Consider the following 18,913-nt stretch of genomic DNA (forward strand, 5'->3'; position numbering starts at 1 on the left):
CGCTTGCTCTATTCGGAAGAAAAAGTAGTGATCGGTAAGGGGGCCATGGAGGAGCACACACACACAGGACGCGAGAAGTGTTTGAGCACATGACGGAATAACAACCTAAAGATGTGACCCCCCCCCCCCCCCCATCCTCCTCCTCCTCCTCCTCCTCCTCTCTCCACTGTTTTGGAGAGAATGTCAGAGCGAATCAACACACTACACAGCCCACTGACGTCCTTTTAATTCTCGTAAAGTGGCGAGGTTTCACAGTGAGCAGATTTACAGGCAAGACACACACACACGCACAGAGGCACAAACACCCAAGCATGCAAACATGAAGCTGTGCAGAATTTGATTTGAAGAAAAACACATCTATGGAGGATATGACTGAGGCGGCGAAAAATGCAGCAGATAATTCCGACTACAGTAAGGTCAAGCAGAGGCCCTTTCAACTGGCAAGGATACAGACACATACTGGGCAGTGGGGGAGAGGCTTTCTCTTTTCTTCACCTAAGCTATTTCACAATACAGACGCCTTCAGTAATAAAAAACAAAAGAAAGGACTGAAAAAAACATGTGAATCGCTTCAACTATTTTCGAATAAAACATGGATTAGAAGAAAGCCACAGCTGCTACTTCCTGTTAAGAGATCACTGATGTCTTATCTCGTGATCGAGGGAAGATTGTAACATTTTGAGGGGCTTACTTTGCTTAATTATGATAATTCTGCTTCACAATTAATACGCAAATATTATACTAATTAGCTGTTTACGTGACAGCTAAAGTAGAGATTGTTAAAAAAAAATACTGGCTAGCAAATATTAGCAGAACTATGTCACTTTTCAAATAATCAACACAGTTGTCTTTTTAAATTTGAAGTAATTATAAATAAAAACATTTACTGTTGTAGTTGGTCGAGATCAAACACATTTTATATACTTCATATACTGGCAGTTTAACTGTAACAATGCATAGTTTATAACTCGATGCATTTTATGTATGTTAAATCTGAATTTGCAGAGTGTTTCTTATATACAGCCTATGAAAGTAACTGATAACTATAGATACATATATATAGTGGAGTCAAAAGAATCAGAAATCAAAAGTATTTCCTTCTGATTTATGCTGAAGTACAAAGTGTAAAAAATGTGTAATTGAGTACAGTACTTGAGAAAATGTACTTATTGACTTTCCACCACTGACATAAAACGACCAGGAGGCTTTCTGCTTGCATTGTTCACATGCAATGTTGTGTTTTTACAGCTCATACTTAAAGGATATGAATACCTTCCCACCATTGTACACAAGAATGGTCGTGTGTTGGCAACACTTAAACACAAAAAAATACTAATCCAGGACTTGAAGACAAGAACTCGCGAGCTTTCATGTCAATCACATGATAATTACTCTTAAGGCAGTAGTCAGAGGGACTTTTTAAAAAAGAAGCTCGAGTGCATTGTGTCAGAAAAGACAGCATGCATGATCACAAAGAGCAGATGAGCATTGGAGGCCTTACATTATCTTAGATAGGACAACTGTTTACACTTAGCACTTACACATAATTGCAATGCAGACAACAGAAACCAGCACACTTTGGTTTTAATGGATATTACATCACTTATATTTGCGTCTATAAAGCCCTATTAGGCAACCTATGCAGAGCATAAGTTTAGGGTCTGTGCACACAGCCTTGAGCTGAGCGTCAGCATCTACTGGGCAGGAAACAATGACATCAGAGAGGGAGAGGAAGAGAGGAAGAGAGTTGGGGGAGGGAAGACAAGAGAGAGAGAGAGTAAGAAATGCTCCAGCAGGCTCACTAGGTACGAATGGAAACACATAAAAAACTCCATCCTGCTCTTTTCCTTTCACTGAGCATGTGGACACCTAAACCCTCCCTCAGGATCTCTGACACAAAACTGATGTCTGTGTATTTGATTATTGACCCTTTAATGGGCTCCTGAGTGATACAATTCCAGTTGTCTTGCATTTGCCCTTTGAATGAATGCTAATACAAGTGCAGACAGCGTGGCAAAGTATTAGCAGACATGAAAAACAGCTTATGGAACTGAGATTTCGACACAGATTAGTGATAAAAAAAAGGTTGGCAGAAATATTTTTTCCACCCTGTGTGTGCTGTGATTCAGCAGGTCCACCACAGCCCAGTCATCTGGAGCCACAAGTCTGATGAAGCGCAGATGTAGAGAAGTGCGCAGCACCAATTCCTTTGGAGGCATCCCAAATGTTTTGACCCGGGACCAAAGTTATGGCACAAGGGCGGCAAATTGACTGGAATTTCTTTTTAATAGTGCGCCAATGATTTGTTCTTCACAATTTGTTTCCCGGATGAAAGCAGAAGTGCAGACGGAAGAGCCTTGAACTGTGAGACTTTCAAGACCGTCTACAGTCTTGCCAATATTGGTCCTCCGCCCTAAAGATGAAGGACCAGCGGTTCACTTGAAACTAAACAACCAAAGGGAAAATAAACAAGGATTAGGTTTCAATTTCACAAGAGTTAGCTGATTCCGCTTTGAAAGATAAAGCACTGACAAATATTTGGAGGTTGTGATGTGTAAATCACACTTACGCGTCTGCCATTTGTGCACATGAGGGTATTTTGTGGTAAAACAATACATAAAACACTGAATAACGTAGCACCTGTAGCCTGTAAGATGTTCTCTTATAGCTGCAGTCCTTTCAGTTGCAGATCTATTGAAGTGTGCACTCTAGTGGTGGGATTACAGAAAAGATATAGATGCAAACCATATTGTCTCAATTCAAAACTACATCATACTTATACAAAATGTTTGACTGTTCAAATAAATGTCAGTGTGCAAAATAAAATCTTGCTTTTTTTTTCTCAAATAAAAGTTGCTCACTGCTGGAAGGAAAGTTAGAGTTGAAACAGAAGTTGATTAATCGACAGAAAATCAATCTGCAACAACTTTGTTTAACAATAAATCATATTTGTTTAATCTGGCCCGAAACGGAAATATTTGCCGGTTTCAGCTTTGCCAACGTGAAGATTTGCTGCCGTTTTGATTCTCTCTCAGACAAATACAGAGTGGAGTTGGAAGCCGGCAGTAAAAGTATTAGAAAGCCACAAAGGGCTCAATGAGTCCACAGAGAAAACACATTTGTTTTTAAACAGCATTTATTTAGCTTTCTCCATACAATACATTTAATGTACAACAGCACATACTGTATTCTGAAATAACTCTCAGTATAAAATAGGGCTTCTACAATCAAGGTACAGTCATAAAATGCTCTGAGGGACATGACGACAACAGGAAAACACCTTCATGTAAAGCGCAGGATATTGAGACGTGATTGTACTTGAAGCAGAACTTCACACCACACCTCTCAGAGCATTCGACATCCTGCAAGAACCCTTTTTTTTCTTCTTCTTCTTCTCTTGGTTCTGGTGTCACAACTGAAGAGATTCCAAACGATGATCAACGCATAAGAATATGATCTATTACAACTGCTGAAAATATGACTTTTGGTAATATGAGAGGATAAATTAGGTCTAGTTTGGATACGTAATATAAACCAACTTCAAAGCATACGACGTATTATGACCGCTTATCAAGTCTATATCTTCACAATCATATACTGAACTGTTTGTGACTGTAGCTGTAAAGACCGGATTGTTTGAGTGTTTCCCGGACATCAAACACTTAAAACACAGCAAAAGTATACTGTACCACCACTGAAGCCACAAGAGAACCAGCTTATTTCAAACATGGTAAACATCAGCCAATTAAAGATAGTCTTAAAAAGGATTTCATCATCTGCAGATGTGTGTGGGCCTCTATAGTCTATAAATGTGTCTTTAAATAGAATACACATAACATTGACCAGCTTTTGTGTTAGTTTGCTATCACATCGTACTTCAGGTGTTGAATTTACATTATACAACATGTCCAATTGGTATGAGAAGGCCGAGGTACAAGGAAACGAAAAGAGAGTCTGACTGATATCAGGAGAGAGAAAGGAGAGATTTGTCTCAAGTCTTGAGGTAAGCAATGTGTTTCAGTATAATGCCCTACAGACAATCATACAGTTACAATCATTAATTCTCTATATACAAACTTCCTGATTTACATACACTGTACTGCTCCTCAGTTTAAAATAGAATAAAACTAAATGCGAGATCATGTCCATGGTGCAATTTTCCTTAGCGGGAGGAGGGGAGTCGGACTTCACGAAGCCTGTTTCATGAGGTGGGCGATGATGAACATTATGGCTATTGAAGATGGCCTGTTTCCTCTTGCATACGTCACACATACTATCAAATATCTACAACAGTGCAAATTGTCCTGTTCGATCAAAACACTCGCAAACAAGTGGCTAAACTACATCAGCTCATTTTTGAAGTTATATGGTTGAGGATGGAGATGACAAAGTACAACTATCCGAGTAGATGTTGACATGGAAAATGTACATGCGTGTGCATTTTTATATATATAATTAATTATATATATATATATATATATAATTAATTATATATATATATATATATATATATATATATATATATATATATATATATCCATTAGGCCTGCATGTTTTAGGGGGTCACATCAACTCTTGTTTACTGCGTTACATGAATGTGGCACGGTGGATCAAATGAAAGAAGGAAAGGAAGGAAAGGAAACAAGGATAAACCAGCACTCTACCCCACATGGCTCCACTGGATGTAGGCACCGCTTTAACTGTTACCTTCTTAGAAAACAAGGTTGAGCTCAATAACGTGTCAAGCCTATCCCACATCTCTCCAACACATACGCTGCGCCAAACTAAATGTGTGTCTACCGAAGGAGGCTTAATGCAAATACTAAATAAATGTGCTATAGTAGTAACAGTTTGCGCACCAATTGACACTACGGACTGTAACTGAGACATGACATCGACAAGCTTTACGAAGAGGAGGAGGCTATAAGATGCTACAGTACTAGTGCTACCTGAACATGCTACAGATTGAGACTACGACGATGGGAGACGGTTTCACATTAGCACAAAGCAGGAACCAGCTTTGCTGAGGAGCTCTATCCATCCCAGGCCACCGAGCCGCTGACTGCAGCTTGTGTCCAGAACCAACATTTGTTTTCGTTTTGTTTTTTTAAAACCAAAGAATGTGTTCTTTGTTTGGGATAAATCTTGTCCTCACGAATGTTATGTACCATTTTTAAAATGACAAAAGTACCGTCTTTGCAGCTTGATGGATCAAGTAAAGCTGACTTATTGTGTGCAGATGAAAGCACCCCATCTGTAGTCAGTTCCTGTCGAACAACACACATTCGCTTGCACAAGCGCACAAACCCTGAAGTTAGGAACGATTTCTATCGTCACACAGCACTATCGTTTTGATTATCATTGAGTGAGAGCTGGGATTGCATACTGTACTATACATCTCCTAGGAGAGGCACCCTTCATCAATATCAGCTCATTCATTTCATTTCCTTTCACTCACACACACAAGCCTACACACACACACTGGAATACATTTTCAACTGGTCAAATAAAATTACAATCACATGCTTTATAACGGAATGTAGAGAAAGCTCATACCAGACCTTCCACTGTAGCCGGCACCAAGCCGAGCACACGGACTCTGTTATGAAACGTCTTCTTGGCTTTAACCGCGAGAAGTTCAGAACAGAGAGGATGTTCTTACATCCTGGTGGAGTTTAACAGAGTTAAAAACCCTTCTCGCGGTCACTCAGCCGCCAGTTTAATAACGTTCTGACCTGCTTTCATGACAACTGTGAAGTTGTGACAGCTGTCCCTTCAGAAAGGTCTAAAAGTATTCTTTTTATTATTTAAAATATATTCCCCCCCCATTAGTGGGAGCTCTGGACTAAGTCTATCAGATCCACGTGCAACAGCAACAACTGGCTATGCCTCCACACATCTGGACCTCTTTCACATGAGCAACATTTCATTCACGCTCAAATAGAGAACGCAAAAGTCATCACACCTTCAAAGCGAGCTGCATTCAAAGTCTACAGTGTGAGATATTTGAGAAACAGCATCTACTGGCAATGCCGTCTCCCTGCTCAAAGAATTCGGTAACCTCCCTGGGTTTTCCATCTGCCGCTCTCCACTCGCGCCGAGAGAAGACTTGCTTCCCGTTTGCTCTGTAGAAGGGCTTGAAAGTGGTTCAGTTCTCTCTTATCGCCATAAAGTTAACAGAGCGTTTAACAATATGCATTATGAGCCGTTAGGCTGCTTCGTGTGATGGAGCTGTATGGCTCCCCCACTCTGCCGTGTTAACAGACCCTGGTTGAGAGATCCTCGGGACATAGGTTTCTGCGTTTTGGACTTCTAGGAAGGTAGAGTTTAACCGAGAATTTGGCAGCGATCTAATTTGGCTACTAAATCCACATAAAAGTGCAACAATCACTTTGTGTTTCTGACCTGCATCAGCTTTTTATATTTGACTGTTCTGTGTTCACAAAAATAAATTAAACATTAATAAAACAAAATCAAACCGAAATCTGAAAGACCCCCCCGAAGCTTTATCTGATCAAAGTGCAGCACCCCAGCGTCAATGGAAGGAGTGGAAGTGTTTGAATAGGTTCAGATAGCAGGTCCTAGATCAGTGACTGATGGGGTTTTAGCTCTCTGAGTAAGCCACTCACACATACCGTGATAGATGTACTCACAAACAGGATTGCACACACACACACACACACAGACACACACACGCTTAGATGAGTCTGGTCTCTCCCTCCATGTCTGGCAGAAGTTCACACACTCCTGTGAAGTGCATCTCCTTTCCCTTGCTTCCATGTCCCGTCCCGGCTCTGGCCCCCAGGCTGGGAGAGGGCTGTTGGGCCTGAGGGTCTGGCGACGTCCCACGGGGGATTCCACCTGCCCGCCTCTCTTTCAGGAAGACCTCTAGTCGGCGCAGCATCTGCTTGGGGTTCTTTTTGGCAAACAACTCCACCTCTGAAGGGTTAGGAAAACACAGAAACTGTGGGACTCACACTGGTATGACAATCTGTGCCTCTGCAGTCGGATTTTGAGTTCACTGCAGAGACACGTGACTCATGTTTTAAAGGACAAGTTCGACATTTTTGAGGATACATGAGAAGATTGATACCACTCACATAACTGCCCATTAAATACCAAGCCAAAGCTGCTTTCTTTTTTGTACTAGCTGTGAGCTACGCACTATTACGAGCTGCATAGCTTCATGTTTAACTGACAGATAGAAGAAAGTTATGGGTTTTCTAATTTAACTTTCAGTCTGATTAAATGTGGTTGTTTGGTGAAAAGAGGAAGTAAAAATCAGGGAAAAAACATGTGGTTAAAAGAATACTATTAACAATTTAGCGTTCTAATATTGTTGGACTTTTTTCATTTCACTCATTCTTCTATTTGTCAAAACAATGAGACTAGAGGTTCAGGTGTGTTATGCTAGTTGTCTTATGTAGTCTCGATCTGACTCCAACACATGAACAGACATCCTTTACAAAGTGCCCAGAAACCTCCACTTTCTTTACCTTTTAGTACAAAGCCAGAGTCAACGATGGTCTTCTGTTGGGTCTTCCACAGTTGGTACAGGTGCAGATACGTGGCGACGTAAAACTCATTCAGCACACCAACCACCTGCTGGCGACGATTGCACTCCCTAGCGTGACCGAAGACAAAGTTGGTGAAGACGTGCGGTGTGACAAATAGGCAGCGAGCCACACACATACTCGAGAGGATGCAGTAAAAATAAAGAAACTGAGGATCAGTGACCTACTTGGACATGGCTTCCTCTCGGAGTACTTGCAGAGCGATGCGGGTCATGTTGATTGACATCACACTGAATGGAAAGTTCTAAACCAGAGAAAAGACACAAGGAAACGTCGGTCCACACGTAGTACTGATAGAGGCTACAGGAGCAAGGCCTGAAACCAGCTCGCTCTGTAGCTGACTTCATTGATCCCTGAGGGGGAATTCTCTTTTTCGCTGTAGTTCCCTTTGCAGCTACAAAAGTAGCACACCTAGAGTGGGAGGTGTTTCAGTGTCTCCGAGGGATTAGTGAAATCTGGTTCCAGAATAAAACACATGCATGCACGCACACATTAGCCGACTCTGCTGGCATGGCCAATTGAATTGCAACCCGGTGATACCTGCGTCGGGTGTTGTGACAACTTGTAGATGTCTCGAGCCAACGGGAGAGTCTCTGGGTCCATCACAAAGTACAGCGTATGCATCAGTCCTAGGAAACCAGTGCCACGTAGGTCGGTGGCTGGGTCTGTACCTGCAGCACAGAAAACAAAACAACACAGCGATATTATTTTGGATACATAACCCTCTTTTCTAAAATAAATATTATAGCATCACACAGAACTCTCTTTCAGTTAATGACTGATTTATTTAGAGAAGCATTTCATACTGTAGAAACCACCATGTGTTGACCGTTGCTAATGAACCGTAACATTCTTTAACAATTAAAAGCAATTACATTGTGAAATTAAAGAGCAGTTCACGAGCAAGATTATTTTAATGTAAACATCCACAGACTTGGACCGCTGTATCCGCAGCGAAGTACGTCTCTCTCACCCTGAAAACCGATGTTTTCCCAGTGCGCCCCAAAGCGAGGACAGTCCAGCCTGCTGCCAATCAGCCTCTTGTAAATGGTCTGGAGGACACGCATGTGGACCGCTTGGCTGTTGTCCACATGGCCTATAAAAAAAACACACAAAAATATGCAGGAGTGAGAATCAGTGGTTTATTGGACACACTCTAACTTTGAAACATGGCGGGGATGTTTACACAAACAAGCCCAGAAAACACACACACACACACACACTCACACTGTGCGATGGCAAAGACCAAATCCCTCTCCTCCAGGAGTTCCCTGTGCAGCCGCGGAGGTCCGAAGAGGAAATGTGTGATCACTGCCAGACCTGTCCTGCGTACAGTTGGCTGAATGTTCTTCTACAGATGAGGGTTAGAGCAGAAATACAACACCGCTTTAACACTATAGTTAGCACTATTAGTACAATTCTTAAAGTAATCCACTTACTACTTACAGTATGTAAATATTTGCATCATAATAAAAGCTAGACAAGAGAATTGCAATTTCATTTTACTGAAATAATTATATTTTTGGCTCGACGTCACTGTCTTACCCACACTGTAAATTCTTTATTTCCCTTACTGACAAGTGATGCATGTGAGACAAAATGACATTGTTTCTAATTTGCTGTTGCTTTAACAAGCTTTAAGAAAATGATTCCCTTTCCATCCCTGGGAATCTTTCACTGTGATATAAACCTCAAAGTCTGCAAATCGCAAAACAACATGGAGGAAATATACATTTTGTTGAATTCAGCCTTTATTTGTTCCAACAAAGTGCTACTTCTGCTATTATTTGAGAGCTTTACTGAAATATCAGCTTCTATATTTGAGGGCAAGTAGTGTTCCTTACCATCAAGTCCCCGAGGTCCGTGGTCTGGAAGTACTGCAACGCTTCATTGAAGGAGATGAGCGGAGTTGGGTTCGAGTCCTCAGTGATAGCTGGAGGATATCACATACAATGTTAATCTTTTGGAACAGCAACATAAAGACAAAATAAAATAAAATTCAACAAAGCAGTCACAATATCTTAACCCAAACAGGTGATACAGTAAGATGTATCTGACCTGGTTGGACGTTCTCCAGAGCCTCCCACTCTTCTCTGGCCTTTTCCAACTCCACATTTTCCTCTGCAGAGATAATAATAATAAAAAAAAAGAAGATAAAGAAGTCAAACTAAAACACCCGACTGTGTCGCACCCTCTCACACACCAGGAGCACAGATAGGTGATGAGTATCTTCTCAGCCAATGGTGCGATGGCCGACACCCATCCAATTCATTCTCAGTCATAAATCCTTCCTCTCCACCAGACCTGCATCACTCAGAGTGCCACTGAGACCCTGTGCTTCCTCCAAGCAGGCAACCTGCACTCCTGAGGGAGGCTTTACCTGCAGCAGCAGCTGCCTGGTCTCTAGGATACACTGTCTCACATTCCGGTGGGAAGAGGATGCGAGACAAAGGGGAGGTTGTGTGACAGTACGTGTGCATTACCTGCAGGTTTAGGCTGGTCCTCTCCGGCTGCCAGGGTCTGCAGGAGGCCATTCTGCTTCAGTGCTGAAATCTGCACAATTACCAAAGAATGGATTACCTTACATTCAAGGAGGCACATGCTGGTTGCAGTGCGGAGAATGAAACGTAATTACCGGCAGGGATCCGAGTGATGCATTGCCGTTGGTGTGGTCTTTGACACTGTGACTAATTATCAGTCCGTTCATGACCTGTGAAGACAAAGGTTTGAATTGCCAGTTAATGAATAAAAGACTTGCAAAGAAAAACAAAATTGCGATGAATCAACGGAAATATATATTTTACTCACAGGCTTATGGTTGGAGTGTCCATTGGTGATATCCTCTAATGGTTTACATTCACGGGACAAACCATTCAGGCCCTAACAGGAGGCCAGCAACACAGAGCAGACACTTCAGTCATGTATACAATGTACAAGTAGCACAGCTTCCACTGCTTTAAAGACAAGCAATTCATTATCATGGCACAATTCTTTATTCTCACTTTTTTTTTGTAGCTCCGACGTCCCTGTAATCTATGTTTAGTGAAAAACATTGAGTACAACAAGCCAAATTAAATCTCAGAGCTATCTCAGAAGTTGAACACTTGGAAACACCTCACTTATTCGGATGAGTCTTGTGTTGGTAGATCCGGTCGTTTGAGGGTACACTTCCTTTGAGGAAAACTGTCCCTGGCCTGTTACGTTGCAAACAGCCAGGCAGGGGACATACTTATCCGACTGTTTACAAAAAAAAGCAGTGCACGAGGATAGAGACCAGGGAGCAATAAGTAATGTTACGGCTAGAAAACCAAGCTGGGGATAAGGGGAACGCCCCGTCTGCAAGCCAGACCACAGATTACACCTAAAGCAGAGGGACAACTTTCAACCGTAGGCCTTCATTTACACTACTGAAACAAATGAGCTCTTAATTGTTTATTAAACAGTGTGGTACAGGAAAGGAACATGTATCCCTGAGGGTAACTAAATCAATATGGCTACAATGGTACAACAGCACCTTCTTCCATTCTGTCGACCAACACAGCAGGTGTTGCTTTATGCTTTAATGGTGTTAAGTTGCTGTAAACAAAAACACTGGAATGACATTAAACGGTTACAAATGTTGAGACCAAAAGGTGAAATAATATTACCTCAGTGTGGGATGCGACATCAATGTCTTCTTCCATTGCATACGAGTTATACGTGTCGGCTGGCGAGTGTGTTCCTGATCCTGGCCTCTAAAGGCTTCTGTAGTCATGGACTGAGATGGGCTGAGGAGCTGATGCAAGGACCACCATGGTTTCTGTAGTGCACATTAGTAGTGCTTGCAAATATCTATGCTTTTCTCCTCATGTACAGAGAGAACTCAAATGTCCACAGTCACAAGTATGATTTACCAAAGCTATCGCTTGCAGAAGAAATCCATACTGTGCACATCATATTGTTCTCCTTTTCTGCGTTACAGCGATGATTGTGTGGTTGATGGCAGCTGGGTTTTATTAGCTACTATAAAGTCCAACCTTGATTGTGTACACATACAGGAATGCGCAGGTATCGGTCTGCAAGAGCTGACACGAGGAAATGGCTATCCATCAATGCACAGCATTCCTGGAAACCTGCCTCCTTCCTCTCCTCCGCAGATGTGTTTGGCCAGTGGGTCCACTGCTCAGCCCCATCAGACGTGCACAGACGCTGGATAATGACATTGCTTTTCCGGGCTGGGCTCTCCCTGTCCGAGACACTTCATTTCTTTGGCACTCAAGACAAATCCAGTACGCACCGAGAGGTTACGAGCGCAGTTGCAGTTTAATTCACTTTGAAACAGAGCTGTGTTGTGTCTTCAGCCTCACATGAAACAGCCGCACACGTCCAAAGTAGGAAGTGAAGGTGTCCAGGGAGGTGTGGGTCATGGATAGAGTTCTGGTATGGTCTGAGTCCTGAGGAGGGGCGGTCATATGTACAGAATATCTGGAAAACTAGAACAAAGAGAACCATTGAAATACAGAAACATTTGCAATACTTAAATACAAATGGGAGGTGGTTGTACTTCACTTCACATGTATTTTATAGCTATAAAAGGTATTTTACAAATTAAGATTTTAAAAATAGGACAAACAAAAAATGCTAATTGCACATAAATCATAATTAAATAACACATATGACTCAGAGGGGTAGCAATTTTCTGCATTGAGCACTTTTATTTCTCATACTGGATATTTCACTCGAGTGTCATTTGTATGGCTTTTACTTGTAATGGAGTATCTTTACAGAATGGCATTACTATTTATATAAGTAATCTGAACACTTCCTCTAAATCACAGAAAGATATAACGTTATGTAAAAACTAAGGTGTCAAAATAAATCACTGCAGATTTAAATGCACTGTGTCATGGCAAAAAAAACAACACAAAAATGTCTCGAGTCCATCTTTGTGAGATGACAGTTTGCTCTGACAGCTAACGGTACAGTAGCAACCTAGAACCATTATCTGTAGCAACCTTAAAGCTAGCAATATGTCAGCTAGCAACCCGCAGGCACACAGACGCAGCTACAGCTTCTCCTCAAACCGACAATGCGCTTCTTACTTGCACAGGTTGCATGCAAAGCCTGCCAGAAATTGCCGCAAACAGCTGAACAGTTCGTGTCATGAATATGAAGTGCAATGAAGCGGTCGAGACCGAACAGCTATCACAGGAAAAAGCCAGCTGTCAGGCTAACTAACGGGCTAGCTGTAGCTCTAGTGAACTGTAACGGGGATGGACTCTGTGCACAAATCCGACAGCACCGAACGGATTAGCCTGCTTTTGTTTCAAAGGTATATTTTAAAAAGCGCTACAAAACATTGCGTGCTGTGAGCTGTCCGACTATATTATGTGATATGAAGCATTTCAAAAGTACCTCAGTTTCTGACTGTTTCTCCCTCCAATCTCAGCTTCCCTTCCCCCGTCCAGTGGCCACGGTAATTTCAAGTGCATCCTGGGAATTGTGGTTCCCTGTCGGACTGTAGCTTCATTACGTCATTTCTCTCTCTCTCTCTCTCTCTCTCTCTCTCTCTCTCTCTCTCTCTCTCTCTCTCTCTCTCTCTCTCTCTCTCTCTCTCTCTCTCTCTCTCTCTCTCTCTCTCTCTCGCTCACCGATATTATGGGCTCAGATACCTCCTTTTCTATCTATACCTCCCTTCAGCACAGATACTGTTCTTTGCTTAAAATTAAGAGTTTCATTTATTTTTCTCTTAACTTAAATGAGTATGTTAATATGTAAAGGCCTATAAAACAAAGAGTTGTTTTTCAGTCAAAGACAGTTGAAAATTGGATGAAACAATAAGTATAGATTTCATGAGGGCTGTCCTCAGTAACAGGGATTCAATATGACGGCTATATAGCTTGTTTTGCATGTGCTTATTACACTGCACTGGATCATTTTCCCTCCCCTTTCCCAGAATTCCTCTGCTACTGGCGTTACACAAATAATAGAACAAGATCTCCAAGTGGCAACAACTCTGCTCACATCTGCTAATGTTAAATTGTTTAAGGATTTCAAGCAAATGTCAATTATTACCCTCTGGGGCATTCTTCTGAGGAAAATATGTTTGTTTTGCATTGCGCAAGGCAGCCCTTGGAACTATGCTGCCGAAGTTTGTTTTATTTAGAGGAAGGAAGGATCAACCGAAAAGTGCATTTGTCGAGGGCCTAAATTCTCAAAATGATTATGAAATGGGCTAACACAGCTCACCCTCTATTTCACCTCAGACGCTTCCTCCAGGCTTGGTCTTCGTATCTCAAGTTGAATAATTGTGCAGTAGTGATGGTGAATATCTTGCAGCCAACTTAATGAGACAGAAAGTGAGACCTCTACTGTTAAACTTAATCTTGGCCCCTGTAGTCTGCACTACATCCCAAGAAAGTGAGTTGTTATATCTTGGATCAACACACAAAATAGGACAGATTTCCTGTTTGGGATGAAATTCACCGTTACTCAATCTTGTGGAATGTGCTGCTGGCTCACGCTGAACTGCACGCTGCTGGGCTCCTCACACATCCGAAAGGCCAAACACCTGCTCATTCTGGCAGACTGTCAGTCTGAGAACCCATCAAGGAACAGGGAAACATTTTTGAATTAACTACGTTTCTCATGGCTTAAAAAAGAGCCTTTAAATCCATCCATCTCCTCCCTGTCAAAGTGGAATGATTGTGCAATTGCTGTGTGAATTCCAATGAGTTCTTGGCTTTCAGTTTTTTTGTTTTTCTTCTTATGGTAGTAGAATCTCTGCTATTCAAAGTCTGTGTGACCGGGTATATGTGTGGACTATATGTTTGTATTCTTAAGCACGACCATTGAAATGTTTTATGAGCTTTTATTCAGGAAAGGGCAGAGTAATCATTCTCCAAATTGCTTTTCCAACAGCATAATAAAAGCATAAAAACATAAATACCAATGACTTTGCAATCATTTATTCACTTGGCAGTCATTGTAATGCAATGCATCTGCGCAGTATCAATAAATAAAACACTGAAATAAAAGTGCAGTTTCACAGCAAGAGGGAGCAACAATAACTGGGGTGTTATCAGAAGGAAACAATGTGCAGTTTGGTACGCATTTTACCGCTCACACTGACTCAATGTGTCTGCTAAGGCAGAGCGGAGGGATATGAAGGAATGTATCAGGAATCAATATCTCATGACAGATTTTATATTAAGAGGGGAAAGAAAAACACACATTTGCCAATTGAAACCAACATCTGTATTCAGATTTTTCTAAGATCTCAGGCAAGCATCATCTTCATCTGATCTACTACTCAGGATTTTCGTATTGTTTCAGCAGTTATAAGCTGACGTTTGATTTTTTGAATGAGCACAGTTTGCTCCTCTGCCACTGTTAAGCGCACTGTGCCAAAGCTCAAGTCAGCAGGCATGAGCCGTCTCCATAGAAACATTATTGGCCATCCTTTGCCGGAGGTGGTTGGCAAAGTCCACCTGAGTCTGAGAGAGCACTTTGTTTATGATCGTCTTTGGGATCCAGCCCTGCAGACGACAAAGAGAGAGACAATGTTAGATTGTGTAACATGATGATTCGACACTTTACACAGTTTTACTTTTCGTTCTTGAATACATTCCAATACAGATCAGTGTGGTTACTGTGGGAAATAAAAGTCACGTACCTTTAGATCTATGCTTAGTAACCAGGTGAACTTGGTCTTATTTGGGTCTTCGGCACATGGCTTCATGACTATACAGGTAGGGCCATTCTCCGCCCTGACAAATGAAAAGATCAATGTACAACATCAGTTATAAAATAACATAAAATAGTCAATTTACTCCTAAGATAATGCTTGCACGTATCACAACAAGTAAATGATTTCCCCCTCAGGTGAGAGCTCACCTCACCACACCCCTCTGCTCAGGCATTTTCGTGTGCTGAGTTGACATTCCTGCCAGGAAGCAGGTGGAGCCACGGCGCTTGGCACAGCGGACGCTGACAAAGTCCCTCGGTCCCACCACATTGCCGGGTGTCCCTGCAGAAACCTCATGGGTAACCATTGTGTCCTGGCCGATCTTTTGAAGGATCTGTAGGATGCCATTGTGAAAATCGATCAGTGTTCTTGGATTGATAATATGCAGGATGTCTGGTTGTGAATTGTGAAACTTCATTTTAGGTAGCAGAATCTAAAGGGGATCCCTGTTCATATTCCAACCCCTGGGGCAGCCTCTCTCTTACCGTAACCTGTTTGACGTTAGGGTTCCACTCCCCCATTTGCTCCATGTTTCCCACCAGCTCCTCGTAAAGATTGTCAGAGTGTTGCTCCAACATCACCTCCAGCTTGAACACCTTCCCAATGTCAGGCAACACCTTACTCAAGACTTTGTCTCCGTTTGCCTGAGGAGAGGTGAAAAGAAGTAATGGAAGGACGCATTTGAAAACATCTACAGTGGATAGTGTCGCATTATCTGTTCTCATCACCAGCACTTTCACTCTTAAGACCCACACCTTTAATCACAACTGCTGTAATGTTTGAATTTATAAATACTTAGTGAACTACTCTTCTATTCTGTGTGCCTTGTCTCAGTACTCACGGCTACAATTTCAATGGTCCAGCCGTCTTGTTCGCTGAGGATGCTGATTGCCTTCTGCAGTGCGTCCTCACCTTGCTTCAAGTAAGACATCTCCTCCTCATTGTACCCCTCCTCTTCTTCAATCCGAGAACCTTGGAGGTAAAATGTGTCAACTTCCACTGTTATGTTTCTGTATTTATTTTTTGTATCTATTTTAAAGTACTCAATGGCAACATTATTTCTATCTGACTCGACATTTAACAACTCACTAAGGAGGGAGCTTCGTCGGCGGACCTGGCTGATCCAGTTACTGGGGCCCGGACCTGCCAGTCTGTTCAGCTCATGGTGAATGGCCTCAATGGCATTCTTCCTTAAACCTGTTGAGGCAGAGGGAAGAAATACACAGTTTCCACAATTTGAAATCAATTGATTGCAAATTCTGTATATGAAAAGGAAGACAATCACAAGAAAAGAAGATTTTAGCTTTATTCTTCCTTCATTTTTGTCATTCAGCCACACTGACCCTCGGCTCTCTGCAGAACTCATAAATTAAAAAAAGCAAGATTGTTCAATGTCAGTCGAAACAGGACTGTCCCACTCACCTGTCATGTTCCTCGTATGACGATATGAGATGCCAGCAAACAGTTTGAAGGTTGCAGGCAGCATTTTCTGTTAGAGGAGTTTGTTGCAGCTTTACGAGAACTAGAAAAGTGTAAAAGCAAGTCGAGCACAAAGGTTCAATATTTGGCTGAGCTGTAAAACTTCTTGAAAGAAGTGAACCGACGGCTGAGAGTGCTGTAGAGAAGACTTGGATTTCTAACTGTGGAGGTTTGAAAGTGTCTGCATATATAAGAGCAGTACCCACAAGGTCGCCGGGCTATCACCACGTAGATAAACACACACACATCCCCTCACTGGCCATGTCGCCAAGGTTGCATGGCGGACACGACGAGCATGTCTCAGACTCTCACAAACACTGTGTCAGATAACATCCGGTGCCCGGGCCCACTGCATTGCTCACACACACACACACACACACACACACACACACACACACACACACACACACACACACACACACACACACACACACACACACACACACACACACACACACACACACACACACACACACACGCACACACACACATTCACAAACATTCTCATACCAGTGGGTGATATAGGAGAGACAGCCTCTCTTCAGTGATGAACATAAAAGAGAGGTCAAGGGGAGGGACCCTGAGTGACTCATCCATCCCTTAATCATGGTCCATTACAGCTTAACCACTCATTGGAATTTGAAGACAACAAATAAATTCAGTTTGGCTTGTTTCTTCTACATTATGTTTGATATCTGAGCTAGAAGCATATCTCTGGTATAATTTTCACTGAGTGGAAATGACTAGCCATTATGCTAATGTTCTGTTTGTGGTCATTGAGTTTAGGCTCTCTTTAACAGCTCAAAAGACGTCCTCAACACTGTTTTATTACCTTCATACTACATACCTACAACTAAGTAACTAAGGTAAGAGTTAAACCAGGATAAAACAGTCCAATAGATGAAATGAAAAAAACTAAATAATAACTAAATAAAATAAAATAATTTTGTCAAATAATTTTGTCAACTCAATAAAATAAAACAGTAAAGCGACGACATCACATAAAAGCCAGTCTGTTGAAATGTGTTTTAAGAAGTGATTTCAAAGAGATAACTGATTCTGCGAGCCTCCTCTCCTCGGGCAGGTCGTTCCAAAGCCGAGGGGTCCCGATCACCTTTAGTTTTCAGCCTCGACTTTGGAACAGCCAGAAGGGCCCGACCCGAGGATCCAAGGCTGCGAGCTGGCTCATAAGGGGTCAACATTTCCTCTATATATGTTGGGCCCAGACCCATACGTGCTTTAAAAGTGATCTTAAAATCAGCTGTAAAACGAACAGGGAGCCAGTGAAGAGAAGCCAGGATTGGGGTGATGTCGTCTGTTAAATATATAATATATATATATAAAAGGTAACAGATCATGTAGGCTGCAATATGCTCAGTCAACCTACCCTTTAACAGTGAAGGTTAGAGCAACCATGTCAGTTTTTCCATGGCGGTTAGACTTGTAAAACACATCCCATTTGATAATACCGACATCCAAACATCAGCCTCATTATTCTGCTTTCAGGCTCTGTGAGTGAGATTGAATCACTCTTTTGACGTTTTTCCCAAAATGCTTGCTAAACCGTCCAATAGCGCAACCATGATCTGTTAATAACATGTTTTATCAAGCTGCTCATATATTTTGACAACCTTGCTTACTCCATCCAAGCACAATCCAAACGATCTAACATCAATATTGCCTCAGCGGGCTGCACGTCAAACATGCATTCAGAGTCAACAGTGCACATGACCACAGGAATGGAAACCTGTCAAGAGAGTAGCAGGCCATCTGATTAGTCAACAGAGAAAACAGGAACATATGAATAACTCCCAAAGAAAGACTGAAGTCACCTTAACCTGCAACCTCATGTCCCTCTGGTTAGATGGCATAATTACCAATCAGTTGCTCTGGCCTTCTGCAGGGTGAGTTCTCTCATTTAATATGGGAACACACAGGCCTCGAACTACCTGACCCATTACTCAGCCACCGTGGACAGACCACACGCCCATGTCTCTTGTACAGTCGAGCTCTTTTTTTCGGAGACAGAGAATTGGGAGCGAAAGTGGGTCATATCCTTGTTTCTAATGACTCCCTGTTTGACAAGAGCAGCCTTATGCTTTAATGAGCCTCAGTCCTGCATGGGGCAAACTGC

General features: G+C 42.1%; 2 protein-coding genes across 2 annotated transcripts; both read right to left on the reverse strand.

The window, feature by feature from the left end:
- Positions 1-4,549: 4,549 nt before the first annotated feature.
- elmod3 (ELMO/CED-12 domain containing 3) lies at positions 4,550-13,021 on the reverse strand. Its single transcript, XM_079270651.1, has 13 exons — positions 12,969-13,021; positions 11,222-12,046; positions 10,383-10,454; positions 10,210-10,284; positions 10,058-10,127; positions 9,633-9,695; positions 9,419-9,507; positions 8,802-8,925; positions 8,548-8,670; positions 8,115-8,245; positions 7,742-7,818; positions 7,497-7,624; positions 4,550-6,939 (listed from the first exon to the last, which is right to left on the reverse strand). Exons 2-13 carry the CDS (start codon positions 11,255-11,257, stop codon positions 6,698-6,700), a joined length of 1,230 nt encoding a protein of 409 aa, XP_079126777.1. The 5' UTR covers positions 11,258-12,046; positions 12,969-13,021; the 3' UTR covers positions 4,550-6,697.
- A 1,950-nt stretch (positions 13,022-14,971) lies between these two features.
- Positions 14,972-16,786, reverse strand: star (steroidogenic acute regulatory protein; the record flags this gene model as incomplete). The annotated part of the gene is made up of 7 exons (XM_079269564.1): positions 14,972-15,091; positions 15,229-15,322; positions 15,450-15,634; positions 15,786-15,944; positions 16,142-16,272; positions 16,390-16,497; positions 16,723-16,786. 7 exons carry the CDS (start codon positions 16,784-16,786, stop codon positions 14,972-14,974), a joined length of 861 nt encoding a protein of 286 aa, XP_079125690.1.
- Positions 16,787-18,913: the final 2,127 nt, after the last annotated feature.

The sequence above is a fragment of the Melanostigma gelatinosum genome, assembly GCF_949748355.1.
Source record: "Melanostigma gelatinosum genome assembly, chromosome: 6".
Lineage (NCBI taxonomy): Eukaryota > Metazoa > Chordata > Actinopteri > Perciformes > Zoarcidae > Melanostigma > Melanostigma gelatinosum.

What these genes read in the sequence shown, in the direction of transcription:
- elmod3 (XM_079270651.1), bottom strand. Translation starts at nt 11,257, where the DNA reads ATGGAAGAAGACATTGATGTCGCATCCCACACTGAG. An exon ending in CATCACTCGGATCCCTGCCG is followed by an intron (nt 10,128 to 10,209) that starts GTAATTACGTTT and finishes GTAATTGTGCAG; the next exon opens with ATTTCAGCACTGAAGCAGAA. An exon ending in TGTCACAACACCCGACGCAG is followed by an intron (nt 7,819 to 8,114) that starts GTATCACCGGGT and finishes TCTCTGGTTTAG; the next exon opens with AACTTTCCATTCAGTGTGAT.